General features: G+C 38.8%; 1 protein-coding gene and 1 long non-coding RNA gene across 2 annotated transcripts in view; one reads left to right on the forward strand and one right to left on the reverse strand.

The window, feature by feature from the left end:
• MLLT3 (myeloid/lymphoid or mixed-lineage leukemia; translocated to, 3) overlaps positions 1–16,441 on the forward strand; it is a 277,692-nt gene that overhangs the window by 885 nt on the left and 260,366 nt on the right. Inside the window, exon 2 of the mRNA XM_005879939.2 lies at positions 1,058–1,238. Coding sequence (XP_005880001.1) covers positions 1,058–1,238 — 181 coding nt within the window. The remainder of the gene's footprint in view (positions 1–1,057; positions 1,239–16,441) is intronic.
• On the reverse strand, positions 1,494–2,337 carry LOC106723652. Its single transcript, XR_001359356.1, has 3 exons — positions 1,879–2,337; positions 1,656–1,744; positions 1,494–1,551 (listed from the first exon to the last, which is right to left on the reverse strand). It is a non-coding gene; the product is annotated as an uncharacterized LOC106723652 (long non-coding RNA).

The raw sequence follows: 16,441 nt of genomic DNA on the forward strand, positions 1-16,441 counted from the left end.
GCTGCGCCCAGCCCAGGCTCCGTGGCTGTCCGCCCGCCGCCCTGCCTTTCTGAATTTCATTTTTTTGGGGGGGAGGTGGGAGGTACTTTGGGGCCACTTTGGCTCTTGGAAGTGTGTTGCGGGGGCTCCGTTAGGATGGCCTCGCCGATCGCGTGGGGCTCTGCGCTGGAGGGTGCGGGGTGCCTTAAGTTATGGATGCCTCGGCGTGTTCCTGCGGGCAGGCGTGCGTGTGTGTGTGTGACCAGCTTTCTGAATTTCATTTTTTTGGGGGGGAGGTGGGAGGTACTTTGGGGCCACTTTGGCTCTTGGAAGTGTGTTGCGGGGGCTCCGTTAGGATGGCCTCGCCGATCGCGTGGGGCTCTGCGCTGGAGGGTGCGGGGTGCCTTAAGTTATGGATGCCTCGGCGTGTTCCTGCGGGCAGGCGTGCGTGTGTGTGTGTGACCAGGTCTCATTTTTGTTGTGCACGAACCCCAGGATAGGAGCACGGGAGTTTGTGCCCATCGGCGGAGGCTGCCTGTAGTTTCCATTCAGCCTGGCACAGCGCTCCACACGCACGCACACACACACGTACACAAAGACTTCCTCGGCGTGTGCCTGTCGCCCCGGTACTTTCAGGGAGGGGGCTCGCCCGAATCCCCTTCCGAGTCCCGGCTACCTCCCCTCCCACGCCGGGAAACCGCCCCGGCATCGTCTCCGAATCGTCTTCTAATTTGTTTCCGATGCATTTGTTGTCGTGCTGGTCGTGGCTGAGTGTGCTTTTCCCTCTTCCCCCAGACCCCGGACCCCCTTCCTAATGGGGGTAACATTCCGTTACAATGCAGGCCGGTGTCGATGCTGGGCCCGGGGCGCCGGGGGCCGGGCCGGCCCGTGGGGTGTCTTTGGGGGTGTGGAGTGTGCGCGCCCACGCGCGTGAAACGTGGATGCAGAGGGCACCGCCGTTGCCTTTTATGTGCGTTTCCAGGAGGGAAGGGGGAAAAAAAATGTCAGGCGCAATGTGCAGGGTCGAACGGGTCGCCTTCCTGTCGTTCACGGCTGTCTCTCCTCCCGCTGCCCGCAGTGTGCCGTGCAGGTGAAGCTCGAGCTGGGGCACCGCGCCCAGGTGAGGAAAAAACCCACCGTGGAGGGCTTCACCCACGACTGGATGGTGTTCGTGCGCGGCCCGGAGCACAGTAACATCCAGCACTTTGTGGAGAAAGTCGTCTTCCACTTGCACGAAAGCTTCCCTAGGCCAAAAAGAGGTAGGGCTCGAGTACAAAAGGAGCTCGATAAAAAATGTCTTTGCCGGCGGAGGGAACAATCGCTCGGCCCGGCGGTCCCCTGCCCCTCTCCCTGCCCCTCTCCCTGCCTCTCTCCCCCGCCCCCCCGAGTCGCGCTCGCCCCGCGGAGCCTTGGGACCCGGGTGCGCGGCGCCGCGCTGGCGAGGTCCGGGCTCCCGCCTGTGCAGGCGGCTTCGGCTGCGAGAAAGTCACCGAAGAGAAAGCACCGTCAGGTGTCGAGTGTTTATTCATCCCAAGCCAGCCCTCACCGGTCCTCTGGGGTTAGCCGCGGGTTCTGTGGGAAAGGTGCAATTAGTTGTTGGGTGTGGGGAGTGGGGCTGGAGGGAATAAACAGCTTGAGCTCCTCCCCCCGCCCCCCCTAAGAAATGGGTGGCTTACCTGTGTTATTGGCAGAGAATGTATGGGACGTAGTTTATTGTTCCTTCTGGAGAAGTCGCCTCTCTTTGGGGTCTTCTCTGCCTTCCTCCCTGTATAGGAGGCATTGAGTAGCCAGTTGTCACAGACTTTTCCTTTTGTGGATTAGCCACCCCCAGCCTACACGGTCAAGATTTTATGTTTAGTTGGGGGGTTTACTCATCCACAGTCCCCAATGGCACTTAACTGCTCATTTGATTTTGAACAACCTTCCGAAATGAAATGTCTGCCCGGTGTGACCTGCAAGGGAAGCGGGTCCCTGCAAAGGTTTAGTCTAAGTTTTCAGAGGAACGATGTTTTGTCCGGTGTTTCAGTCCCTCCCCACCTTGGTTTTTAGCCTTGGTCTCTAGTTTGCGTAATCCTGCTGAGCCATGGGTTCCCAAACATTTTCCAGAAAGGATAAGACAGTCTTGAAGAAAAGAAACCGGGTGTTCTTTTAAAAGAAATTGAGAGAGAGTTTGAGAAATCCTGATTTCTATTCCCCACAGCCTCTGGAAAGCTACTGTCTGGTTGTTTTAGTTGGATTAGTGGAGGCAACAATGTAAATACAATAAGGTGCTTTGTTTGTGAGCAGGTTTATTTATCTAAGTGGACACAATGGTTAGTAGTTATCCTCCATTTGATCCGTAATCTTTATTGGCATCTAGAACTCCTGCAGCTTCTTAGGGTCACATCATAATAAATCCATTCTGCTTAGAGCTACGTGGAAATTATTGAACATTCAGGGGTGGAATAAAGAGAAATGCTGTGTGCCTTAGAGGTGGTAGAGGCTTGTGTTAATGCTTACTTTTGTTTCCAGAGCTCATGTACTGCGATGTAGGATGTATGTTTTGCCTTTAGTGGTCTGTTTTATAGTTCCTTTTGAAAACTTGAATAGTGGAATTTGATGGGCTCTGCTGGATGGTTGATAAATGAATCCAGCTTCTAATAGATGGGGAGGAATATGCATGGCCTATAGGGAAAGATATTTAGATTTTGCTAGCATTTTCTATCAAAATAGAGCCAGGGATATTATATTCACATTTCCTCAAAACTGTGGTAAGGATGAGTATTGTCAAGTTTCTGTCACTCTAAGAGATTGAGTATGATGCCTCTTGGAATCTCCCTCTCCCTTTCCATGTGCCCATAGAGCCACTGCAGAGGAATTTAAACAAAAGAAACCATCTTCTAAGATCCCTGGTACACACTATTATGACTGTTTGGCTGCTATTCACTTCGAGGTGAAATAATACTTAACAAAAAAACCAACCATGTTTATTGAATCAGGGAAACTAAGTCAGTTGGTAGAGGACGTGTAGCTCTTAAGATAACTTTGTTTAGGTGCCCTTAACAATCTACAAATTGGCATTATGCAATTAAAGATGCTCAACCTCCCCATATTTCACCACCATTCTCTGCTTCAGTGGGTGTGTGTGGTGATGTGCCCCTTTATTCCCCATACCTAATGGTTTTCTGTCCAGCCTGGGGGCATGTGAGAGTGCTGCCCACACAGCCCACACCTGGGAGTTGTTGCTAGGGGTGGTAAGCCACTTGGTAATACCATGTCTTCCTAGATGTCTCTGGTGAGATGTCAGCTTGTCCGTTGGCCCCTTCGATTTTCATTCTCAACTGTGGAGTTTCTTTACGTAGTCTATAAGCCATTGTTTTAAAATGTTTATTTTTGGATTTTTATTTGTATGTGTGCTTCCCATGATGTGACAAGTCCTGGGAAAAATGCCAGCTTACATAGCCCAGGAGAGACCTTGTCATACTGTAATTACACATGATTCAGATTGCAAGGGAAGGTTTCCCTGTTCATTGGGAATAGTTGTAAATTCATTTAACACCAAACACACCACTTAATCCTGGGACTCATTTTTTGGCCTATAATGTCTTTCAAACTGATAAGAATAGGCACAGAATAAGAATGCCAGGCATTTCTAAGTCGACTTGTGTACCTCTTACGGTGTTACATTTGCGATATTATAGACCTATAAGTGTTAGGATCGAAAATGGGAGAAACTACAAAAATGGCTTTGTGAAAAATCTGAGTCACAAAATACTTCAAGGGAATGCACATATTCTAAACTCTGAATGGCTATTAATAAGTTACGTCACTTTCACTATATATGGTAGCAGATAAACAGAAGTGGACCTTAGCACTGAGGATGAACCCCTTAGCCACGAAGATGGAGGAGTCCTTAGTTTTATAAATCTTTGGTTTGAAAAAGTGAATTAATTTTCAGGTTGATTTCCTTTGTTTCACAGTAATATTATGAGAACTTGTAGAGGAAGAAATTATAGTACCATCAACTTGTTGCCCAATGAGAATTACATGTGCCATTTCAGAATTGAGCTAATTGGACTTGATTTAATGAGGTTTTACTCTGTCCCAAAGTTGTATTGGAGACTTTCAATTTTAAAACTATTAACACAAAGTCGAGAGAGAGAGAGAGAGAGAGATTGATTTTGATGAAATGATGAAACCTAGAGTATCCGGAATAGGCAGGTCAGAGTATAATGCATTTTAAAACCATCTACTTGATAAAAAGACCATATCTTGTTAGTACCAAAGATTTATAATAGTCTGATATGACTACAATGAATAGTCACATTCAAAACATTTCATTTAAAATATTAATGTTTTCATTTTCAGTATGATGTGAATTTGAATGAACTTTCTTTTCAATTACAGCCATCCTTACTATTACAATCTGTTCCACTGACATTTATGATATGAAATCTGTTGCTTATTATTTTATGTAAGCTAATTTGGCCAGTGGTATGAATTGATAGCTTTTTATTTGTAGCCTTAGTCCTTTGAGTGGGCAGATAAAGCATAATAAATCCACATTTATAACTTTCCTTTGATTTAAGTGTTTGACCCAGCTTTACTGCGTCGTTCTGATTTGTGTTCTGAAATAATTTGAATAACTTTTTATCAGGGTATCTAAAATTCTAGGGTTTACTAGTTGCAGATATTGTATGCACCTGGTGTATTTTCTCTTTTGAGGTATTTAAAAGGTGTAAGGAAAAATAAAGATGGAAAACTATACTGATAGACTCAGTGAGTGTTATAAGATTTGTGTAGAGTTCTGTATGGAATTAAGATGACCAGTGAAAACAGTTTTATTACTTGGCATTTTGAAGCAACGTAAGTGTAATTTTCTAAGGCACCCGAAAACTCAGTTGCTGGAGGAACTCTCATGTGGTATTAGTGAGAATGTAAATTGGGCACAGACATGTTGGAGGGCATTTGGCAAAATCTAATAAGATTGTAAACATTTATACCCGTTGACCCAGAATTTTACTTCTAGGAATTTTTTTTTTTAAACAGATATGGCTTCACAGCTACACAAAGGCACATCATTTTTCTTGTGACTTTTTTAATAGTAAGCCATAAGGGGGACCTCAACTGAGTAGGAATAAATGATGGTAATCTATACAAAAAGAGGTAAATCTCTTTGTAGGTGTAGGAAGATCTTCAAGATAAATTAAGTGAAATAAGGCTAGTTACTAAATCAGTGTGATCCATTTAAAAATGTGCTTAACGAGATAAACATATTTATGCGTGTATGTATATAAGTAAAACTCTTATCAATAGTTTTCTCATAGGGTGCCGAAGGTGCTGGTGGTGATGGGGGTTATTTTTTGCAGTGTTTGATTTTTTAAAAAAGTTAATTCTATATATTTAAAGCACTCCAATGAGCAGTCATGATGTTTTAAGACTGAAAGTCAAAGAGTAAAGACCCAGTATAGACCATTGCCTTTTAAACAAGGATTAACATGTGGCTATCTAAAAGTGATCTTGAACTATCTTGAATTGCTCAGTGGTGAGGAGTTAAGGTTAGGACTTGTATTCAAATGCTGATTTAAGAGATGTTTGGTGTGATCGTGAGCAAGTCACCTCTGTGTCTTTTTCTCATTTGTGTCCTCATTTGTGTAAAGGGAATGATGATTGAACAGAACCAGTGCCTCAGAAGTTGATTGACTATGAATCAGGTGTTCTCAGATTTATTGGTCTTCAGACCCCTTTACACTTAAAAGTTGAGGACTCCAAAGAGCTTTTTCTGTCCAAGTTTTATCTATTAGTATTTACCGGATTAGATATTAAAGCGGAGACATTTTAAACAAATTCTAAAACAGAAGAAGAGGAAAAAGAGTGGCATTGTTTTATTTTTGTGTGTCTCTTTAATGTTTTGTTTAATAGAAGACAACTGGATCCTCTTATGTGCTTCTATGTTCAGTCTGATGTGTTATCACATGTCATGGTAGCTTCTGGAAAACTCTGCTGTACACTCAAGAGAGAATGAGAGTGAAAAAAGGCAACTAATGTCTTAGAGTTGTTATGAAAATAATTTTAACTGCCAATCCCTGGAAAAGGTCTTGGGGGTCCCGGGGTCCCCAGACTACACTTGGAGAACCTCTAGTATAAAATATTCAGCATACAACCTGGCACATATAAACTGCCCTCTTAATATGTGGAAGCTGATTTTTAAAAACCATTATTGTTGCTAACAAAACATTCATTTAATGGAAAGAGAAAAGATAAATCTTCCAAGGCATCTGCCTGGGTAAATTCCAGTGTAACAATTATCTAAGAATATTTTTCAGAAAAGGAAATCCCAAACTTTGGTTTTACTGGATATATTGTATACTTAATATCCATTCTGTGCAGCCCATTTTATACTGTGTTATCTGTGTTCTGTGGAAGCCTTTTACATCTATTATTTTAGGGGACCCTCTATAGCATGACCTTCGTGAGGTAGACAGGGTAGGGGTATCAATGGGTTTCATAATTTTACCTTAAAGATCCTTTGTTCCTTCTCTTGGTTCCTTGAAGTTTTCTTCCAGTGCCCTTCCATGGACCAACCTTAGCCCTTCCGCTCTCTTTTCTGGTCATTTATTACAGATGACTCCTACTACTTAACACAGCGTTTATAGTTCTAAGATGGGGAATTTTTTTTTTTTAATCTCTTAGTGACTTAAGTTTTCAAAAGAGAACTTGCAAGGGGCGGGGGGACGTTAAATACAATTATACCAATTACAAAATTAAGCAAGGACTCAATATATTACTGAACTTTATTGGATTTTAATTTTTTGACCAGAATGTTGAATATTTCTGATCTTTGAAACATAATGCTTCACACTGCCCTAATGGAAATAATATAGATTTCTATATTTTGTTCCTTTGGTCTTTATACTTTGTTTTAGTTTATGCTTTTACTCCTGAGAGAAGAAGCTGACATGTAGAAAGAGAAATTCCCTTGTTCAGTGATACAAAATCATACTCTCTTAAAACATTTGTTTTGTGTGCATGTGGTCAGAATCTCTTTAGTTCATTCTCTTCCTATTAACATATTTTGTAATGCTTTAACCTTTTATTCTCTTATACTTTGTGGTTCTCCTTACTCTTGTTTGTAGTGCTGTATTCATTTTTGGGACTATAACTTGTCTGAAAAGAGTCTTTGGATAAATAATTGCCCATTGATGATAATACAGGTAGTTCACAGTGTTTTGTAAAAAGAGCTTTTGTGCCCTGACCGGTTTGGCTCAGTGGATAGAGCGTCGGCCTGCGGACTCAAGGGTCTCGGGTTCGATTCTGGTCAAGGGCATGTACCTTGGTTGCAGGCACATCCCCAGTGGGGAGTGTGCAGGAGGCAGCTGATCGATGTTTCTCTCTCATCTATGTTTCTCACTCTCTATTCCTCTCCCTTCCTCTCTCTAAGAAATCAATAAAAATATTTAAAAAAATAAAATAAAATAAAAAAAACATAAAACTTACATTTGAAAAAATAAATAAAAAGAGCTTTTGTTATAAATATCATAGAAATTGAGAAATTACATTGCACAATTGTACAGAGGTGGGGATAAAGCACTGATGCGCAGTTAGACATTCTTACCCTTGCACAGATGGAATATCATCTTTTTAAAGCTGAATTGTATGGTATTATGTTGAATATAGATTTGTTATACATTATTTGGACATACAGATTGTTCTCATTTGAATTTGACATGAATAATGCTACTCGAACATCCTTGACACTTACTTATTTAAATCCTCACCTGAGCACATGTTTTCATTGATTGTTAGAGAGGAAGCGGGGGCGGGGGAGGGGAGAGAGAGAGAGAGAGAAACAGAAACAGAAACGTTGATAGGATGCCTCCAGCATCTGCCCCAATTGGGGATCGAACCAGCAACCTTTTGGTGTACCAGACGATACTCAGATCAAACGAGTCACCTAGCCGAGGCCTTGACATTTATTCCTATGGTTTTTCAATAATTTTTTATGTTAACTTTCCAGATGGGAGGTAGGTGAGTCAAGATATATAGATTTTAAATTTTGATAATGCATCACCAACTTTCCTCCAAAAAGATTGTACCAGTTTATACTGCCTGTTTCCCCACGTGGTTGCCAGTACTGGGAATTCATAATTTTTTTAAAAAAAATATATTTTTATTGATTTCAGAGAGGAAGGGAGAGGGAGAGAGAGATAGAATCATCTGTGATGAGAGAATCATTGATCTGCTTCCTTCTGCACACCCCACACTGGGGATGGAGCCCGCAACCCACGCCCTGACCGGGAATTGCACTGTGACCTCCAGGTTCATAGCTCGAGGCTCAACCACTGAGCCACATTGGCCAGGCAGTTTTTTTTTTAAATTCTTTATTGTTGAAAGTTTTACATATGTCTCCTTTTTCCCCCTTTGACCTCCCCACACCTGCTCCTGCCCCCCAGCACATGCCCCCACCCCCCTATTGTCTGTGTCCTTTGGTCATGCTCATTTGCAGGGATACAAGTCCTGTGGTTGATCTCTTACCTCCCCACCCCCCAGTTGTTTTTTAAATCTTTGGATGAAATAATACCTCATTTTTATTTGCATTTAGTTGATTAGTAATGACAGGTATCTTATGTATGTACTAGGCATTTACCATTTTGTCATTTGTGATATGCCTGTTTTGTACCCTTTTGATAGTTCTAAAAAAAAAAGTACAGGAAAACACAAAGGAAAAAATGATAACAAACATTCAAATCCCCACTACCAAGAATGAAAGTGTTTACATTTTATCATATTTGCTTCCTTGTTTTGATTTTAGGGATTTAAAGTATCATAGATTCAGCTAAAATTTTTAAATGCTACTCAACCTTTTCTTCCAGCTCTTCAGCCATTCTTCCATCTATTTATGTACATTTGCACATTTATATTACTGTAAGTAATAGGGTATTGTGTCTTAAAATATTCATAAAGAGTGTCATACTGGCCGAGTTATTTCTTCAATTGAGATATAATTCACATACCATCACATTCACCCCTTTGAAGTGTAACATTTAGTAGGTTTTAGTGTATTCACAGGCTTGCGCAACAATTGCCACTATTTAATTCCAGAACATTTTCAGGAGTGAATAATTTTGTATCTTGCTTCCCCCCCAATACGTTTTTGAATTTTTTGTTGTTGTTGTTAATCCTCACCTGAGTATATTTTTTGCATTGATTTTTTAAAAATTTCTTTATTGATTAAAGTATTACATATGTGTCCTCATACCAATGAGGACACATATGTAATACTTTAATTAATAAGGTATTACGTTACCTCCCCCCCCCCCCCCCCCCCCCCCCCCCCCCGAGAGAGTGGGAGGGAGGGGGAGAGACGGAGAGAAGCATTAATGTGAGAGAGACACAGTAACTGGTTGCCTCCCTCATGCGCCTCTGCTGGGACCAGGGAGCGAACCGCAGCCCAGGTATGTGCCTTTGACCAGGAATTGAACCCGAGACCCTCCAGTCTCAGGGCTGATGCTCTATCCACTGAGCCAAACTGACTAGGGCTGTTTTTGAACCTTATGATAGACAGCCAATTCATCCCCTTTAAGTTCTCCTGCCTAGTATTGTAGGGATATGTTTATGATTGCTTTTCTGTTTCTCTATTAAGGACTATGTAGGTCATTTTCCATCTGAACATCTTTGTATGTTTTACCTTACACAAATGAACAAGATTTTGGACATAAACCTAGAATTTGAGTTGAGGGTACGTTTTCATTTTGTACTAAACATTGTTAGATTGCTCTACAAAGTAGTTGTGACAGTTTATGCCTTGTCAGGGAACGCATACTATTTCTCTACATCTTTGCCAATGTTGGATATTTTAAGATTTCTTATTTTTTATATTTAGTTGAAATATGGTATATTTTTGTTTTCATTTACATTTCTCTGGTTTCTACGAGGTTAAGCCTTTTCTATATGTTTCTGACCATTTGAATCTCCTCTTCATTGACTTTTTGTATCTTTTGTCTTAAACAAAAGATGTTGAGATGTTTGTTTTTTTCTTATCTGTAGGATGTTAATCCTTTGCTATTTGTGTTGAAGAGATCTTGTCCTATTTTTGTTTCTTTCTCTTGCAGCCTAATGTATGGTTGTTTTTGGTCATATACAAGTTTTTAATTGTGTCAAAATGATATGTTTTGTTTTGCTTTCCTGTTTGGTTTTGGGGTTTTGTTTAAGGTTATAATTTGTGGTCATGGTAATGTGCTTAACCAACAGGCTTTGTATGTGCAGGAGACAGGGAAAGGATTGGGGGGGGGGATGTAAATGAGAGGAAGAGGAGGTTCCTGCCTTCAATGTGCTTGTGTCTTTTAGAGCTGGAAAGGACACTTGAGATTCTTCATCTTTGTTTGCCCTCTCATTTTACTTTCAGTCAGCAGCCTGGAAATGTGAAGTGATTTTGCATGTAGACACAATGAGTCACAAGTGTGCTGGTGCAAAGATAACTATAATAAATGGCAGTAAATGTTTACTTTTAAAATATTGAGTAATTATTCACTTATATTAGCAGGCTAATGTTCAGCAATAACTGCTTTTGTAGACATGATCTAGGATTTAATTAAGTGGTGGTAACCATGGTAGATATTGTTTAAAGGAAGAAGCTGTATAGCTACTTTCAGGCAGCATTAAATTCCTTTTATGGATTTGAGGTTTTCTTTTGAGATTAAATCATTAGGAAAACTTTTTACTGAATGGTAGGTACCCCCTAATATTTCCATCCCCTTAAGCCTCCCCACCACCCCCATAGGATTGCAATTCCATGAAGGATGCAGAACATTGTTTTACCAAATAATGTTGCATGAGATCTAATTCTTTTAAGTGTGGTAAGTTTGCAGTGGTTGAGGCCTGAAGAAAGTTATTATCATTGGATTTCTAAAACGATAAGGCTAGCAGTTGGGCATGATTTAGTAGGTATGTTGTAGATAACAATTAACTTTTTGGATAGAATCAATGTACCATCATTATTTTATTAAGGATACTTATGGCTTACTTCAAAATGAATTCTGAGGTCCTTTCATTTAAGTTAATGCTCACAAGTGATTATAAAGATGATCAGTTGAATTGAATTAGAGCGATTACCCATGTTAGAAGATTGATATTCTCAGAGCCAAATAAATTTTAAAATATTTAATTTTACCAAATGTAGATTTTTTTTTGGTTCCTCTCCAGCAGAAATCATTAGTCAGTTATTTTCCCATCAGTGCCATGCCAAATGCTGTGTATAGGTATTGATTTTAAAAAAGCAAAATATACATTAATAATTTTATAAAATATTAATAACCACAGCAGTGGCCTAGAGAGTAGTCAGATTTACTTGCCTCTTGATATTTCTACATATACATTTAGTCTGCATGATGCCTTTAATTTTTGCAAATAGGTTTTGTGCCCTCTTTCTTCCTCCTTCCTCTCAGAGTGGTGTTGGGCGAGTTTACCGTCAGATTATTCTAGGTATCTGTTTATTTTAATAAACATTTATAACATTTTGAATGTTTAAATACAAGGTTCATTGTAGACTTCATGTCATCCATACCTTTTACGCAAAATACTACATTAATATGAATTGCTGAATAATAAAAACTTTCTTTGTACTATAAAGAAAATTCTCTGTTTTACAAAATTGTTCCCTTTGTTTGATTTCTTTCTGTGTTCCTATATTATAAGCAGCTGTTTTGTAGTGACTCAGTGAAAATTAGAGTTTAGGCTGTTGGGATTTGGTTGCTTTTAGTGGGATGGATTATTCAAAATGTTGAATGACATTTGTCTTATCAGAGTTGTTTGTTGTATGACTTTTCCTACCTGTGCCCAAAAATAGTAGGAGCAGTGGAAAGCTACCTTCCTCGTCATATGGACCATCTGGCACCAGCACATGTTACATGCTTCAGTCAGTCCAGCACTCACCTCTCCTTTTGTGTGTACCTGTGGTTTCTCCTGTTTCGCAGTAGAGGTACACATCAGATGAGATGGAACCTATGTTGTCACTGTAGATAGCACTTATACCTTTGATCAATGTAGTCTAGACATTAGAAGTTTTGGCAACAATCTATACTAATGAAAGGGTAATATGCTAATTAGAACAGGAAACCTTCCGGGAGACCTTCCGGACAAAGCCATGGTGGCGGGGCGAGGCAGAGGCGGTTAGGGGCGATGAGGCCAGGAGGGGAGGGCAATTGGGGGTGATCAGGCTGGTAGGGGGGCAGTTGGGAGCAATCAGGTCGGCAAAGGGGGGCAGTTGGGGCAAGAAGGCTGGTGGGGGGGCAGTTCAGGGCAAGCAGGCAGGCAGGCAGAGTGGTTAGGGGCAATCAAGCAGGCAGGTGAGCGGTTAGGAGCCAGTGGTCCTGGATTTCGAGAGGGATGTCCCACTGCTGGTTTAGGCCCAATCCCCTGAGGGGTCCCAGATTGGAGAGGGTGCAGGCCCGGCTGAGGGCCCCCCTCCCCCGTGCACGAGTATAACGTAAAGATAACTAGTATAATGTAAAGGTAGATATTGCAAGTCAGAAAAAGAGTGTTAGAATTCAGACTTCAGCTTCCACTCTCCAAAGTGGTAAATTATTACTCACTGTTCTAAAACTAATTTCTTCTGTACCTCTAATAATTGACTTTGTGCAAACAGAACTACCACTTGAATTTAGCAGGAAACATTGTGTTGGCCGAGAATGTGTTCTAGCTTATGTTATAGATGAAATGAGTTGTTCTCCCTTATTCTTCCTTTCCTACTTTGGATGCTTTTTAAAAAGCCACACACAAATTTGAGAGACTTGGCCAGGTCTATCTTTTTTTTTTTTTTTTTTTTTACTACTTAATCCATGAAATAAAACTAGCCTTTTAGCTTTAAAAATAGGAGTCAGATGTATTCCAGTAACTGGTAGGAACAGTATTTAGCAATGCAGCAGTAAAGGCCCAGGCTTTTCTAGCTCTGAAATATAATTTTTCTTTAGTTTTTTTTAAAAAGGATAAATTCTGAGTGTGTCACTGATGTAGTGTTTTTAAAATGATGAAACAACAAGCATTTATTGGCTGTCATCTGTATATTGGTTAGTTGTCATGCTAGACAATACGTGTGTGCTGCTATATTTAATTTCTCACTTTTCATAAGCGTAGTTTGAATAATGATTTTTTAAAACATAAAATGTTGATAGGAACTTTCGTATATTGGAATTTAACTGTTTTTAATGGTGAGTGAACAGTGAAATGGGTAAAAGACTTCTGTAATAGGGAAGCAGAAGATAACTTGGGTATTTCACGTAGTAGGTGATGGAGTTTTGGTTATGCAACGTTACTTTCTGATTATGCTGGTGCCATTTACACCAACCATCAACTACTTGTAGGCTGGAACATTCCAAGACCTCGAGACACCCTGTGTTTATTTGAAACTACTTCTTTTAAGTATGGTTCTTGACCAGGTCGTTAGATCATTGAGTTTTTCATGGAAGTTGACCGATCTATTTATTTATTTATTTTTTGTATTTCATATAATATAGCCCAGACCTTGAAATTGTGTCACTCAATTTGCTTTTTTGAAGTATCATGTTTCAGATAACTACTTACGTTTTATTGAAGTTGTCTTGAAAAGCAAGTACCCTTCTACTCTTTACTTGCAACAGCCTGCATAACTTTTAGGTCAAAGAAAAAGAATTCTAGTTATTATTTTAGCTTGTCTAATGACTCACTAGAGCCATGGATTTAATTTATATAAAAATACATAAATGCAGACATTTTAAAGAAAGCAGCAAGTAAATGAGAATGTTCTGATGTTTTAAAGGCTACACAGTAACTTATAGTTAATGCTACTTGAAATAGTGTCTTACTGTGGAGATTCTTTTTTGGGCTTATCATTATTGATTTTAGTACTTAATTCACTCCATTTTAATCATATCAGAATTGTTCATTTTTATCCACATTTTGAGACTTGTGATAGATGAAAATACATAAATGAAAAGATGAGAAGAAAATACTGTAGTAAAATGCCAAGGGAAATTATCTCTGGGAGGTGGGCTATCAGAAAATTCCTTCATCAGTAAAATTTGTTGGATTTTTCAAGTTTTCTTGCATGACACATCTTATGTGAAAGTACGACTAGATATTTAAATATACAAATGAACATGTTTAAAATAAGCTTTCTTTTCTTATTCCTTTGTTTGGTTTTAAGTTATATCATTTGGAACATATACAGGAATGTCTTCCCCAAGGAACATTTTTATATTTTTTTATTTAAAGTTTTAACCACCTTGTCACTTTGAGTTTTTAAAAATATTAATATGAATATATGCGCAATGTTTCATAAGTTGATTATAAGCTTTATGTAAGTCATGTCCTTAAATTTCTTAATAATTATTATTGTTGTATGACAGTTATAAAATTAACCAGATTAACGTGATTTGTAAGTACATATTCATATAAGATATTCGTTGTAACAGAAACACAACCATATTTAATATTTCAGTACAGTATAAATTTTTGGAGTACTTAGGAATGTTTGGAAAAGTTTTGATTTTTTTTTCTGTAGAACTTTGATAAGTACAACTTTGTTAATATGTTTATCTTGATGTGTAGTGTTATAAAAATTTTCAGAGAGTAAACCTGACTTTAAAACTTGACTACAAATTTTTAAATCATCATGTTTAGTATACGATGATGGAGTTAGGGATCTATAATTGGAAAAAAAGACCTATTTCTAGTTTGTGTCTTTGTATATATTTGAGAAGTTAAACATTGAGAAGTAAATTATGAGAAGGAAAAATTACTTAAAACTATTACCAAAACCAAGGCAAAAATAATTATGTCTAGGGCAGGGAGAGAAATGGTCCTTCTTGGATGGGGAATTGATGCATAATTGCACAAACAATATTTTAGTACTGAAATAGTTTTAATACTATTAGCATACTATCGTGCAGATAGATTGATATGAATATTCCTTAAACACAACTAAAAGTAATGATTTCTGCAAAATGAGGGGTGTAATTTTAGTTATCTTAAAAGGTGTAATCTAAAATTTATTATCTAAAATTTATATGATTTAGTCCATGATATTTCAATCTGTGGGAAACATCTTTACCTTTTTAATATTTTAAAAATATAGCCATCAAAAGTATACTTGCTAAAATACATAGCAAAACTGTATGCCAAATAAAAATAAGTCTATATTAGATGCATTTATAAAATTCATAAATTACAGTTAGCCAGATTAACTCCACTTTAGAATAAAAATAATAAAAATTGATCTTTGTGATCTGAGCATTTCTTTATCAACTACGTGAATAAAATTGCCACTTTAAGTTCTGTTTGCTAACATTTGGGATAACATTATTTTCCATGAGCTTAATTTAGTTCTAATACGTTTTTAACTTTTTCTATTCCTTTTGAGCGAATTCTAAATGGGGTTCATAGTAGCCTGATTCCTTTCTTTAGGATTAAGGTGTGTATGGGAATGAGGTAAATAAACTGGCACCATGACCTCAGATCACGATGCTTGCTTGCTTGCTGTTTTTCTTATTACATTAATTTATGTAGATGTCTTAACTGCAATTAGAGAAAATAAAGTAATTGCTTCGAAACCCATTCTAAGAAAAATACTTGAGGGGCCAAATGAAGAGTTGAGATTTTGAGTAATATGGACACTTGGTTTGAATATTGCAGGTTGTTAGAGATTCCACATTTGGTATTATAAAGTAAATAAATATACTCATAGAATTCTACTCTAGGACAGACAGAGCTAAAGTAGCCCAAGATAATGTGTAAATGGCCCTTATTTAGAGTTATAGAGTGGGAGCATATTTTGCAGTGAAAGGGGAACTAAGGGACAAGGTGTTCTCTACTTGTAGTCTTGTAAAGACCTCAGAGTTTTCTTTATGTTATTGTAGAAAGACATTATTTTTGCTTTGGCGTGCTTAAAACTAAAGGGCAAATGATCCAAAAGAATAATCTTGAAATTCAATAGCAAGAAAACTACTTGACATTGTGGGCTGGAGGCCAGCAAACGTGTTGCTTTCATTGAATGCGTGGGAAATGGGGCAGGCCTGGAATTTAAAGAGACAGGGTGCATGCAGTACCCTAGAAAAGAAAAGCCCTCCTGTATGATTTGCTTACTTGGAGGAGGAAAAATAGACTTCAAGTTTTCTCTAAAGGATCTTTATTGGATCAACTATTTAAGACACTGAGTGAGTTTTTCCTAACTCCACCTCCCATCTCTCGAAGCCATCTTCTCTTGTCTGAAATTGGTGCTGAGTAAAATTGTTTATAACAGAGGAGAAGCAGCTTTTCAAATAAAAGTACTTTGTAGCCTGTTCAAATGGAGTATAATGTAATTCTCTCTGAAATCGAGCACTTACTACTTTGTTTATGTAGCTGTTTAAAAAGGGGGGTGTGATGAGGAGCTGGGGGTACTATAGGAACCTCTGCTTTAGAAATTACTGTTTTTTTTTTCTGTCTGAGTTTTCCTTCCCCACTACTCATG

Source organism: Myotis brandtii, unplaced genomic scaffold (genome assembly GCF_000412655.1).
Source record: "Myotis brandtii unplaced genomic scaffold, ASM41265v1 scaffold618, whole genome shotgun sequence".
Lineage (NCBI taxonomy): Eukaryota > Metazoa > Chordata > Mammalia > Chiroptera > Vespertilionidae > Myotis > Myotis brandtii.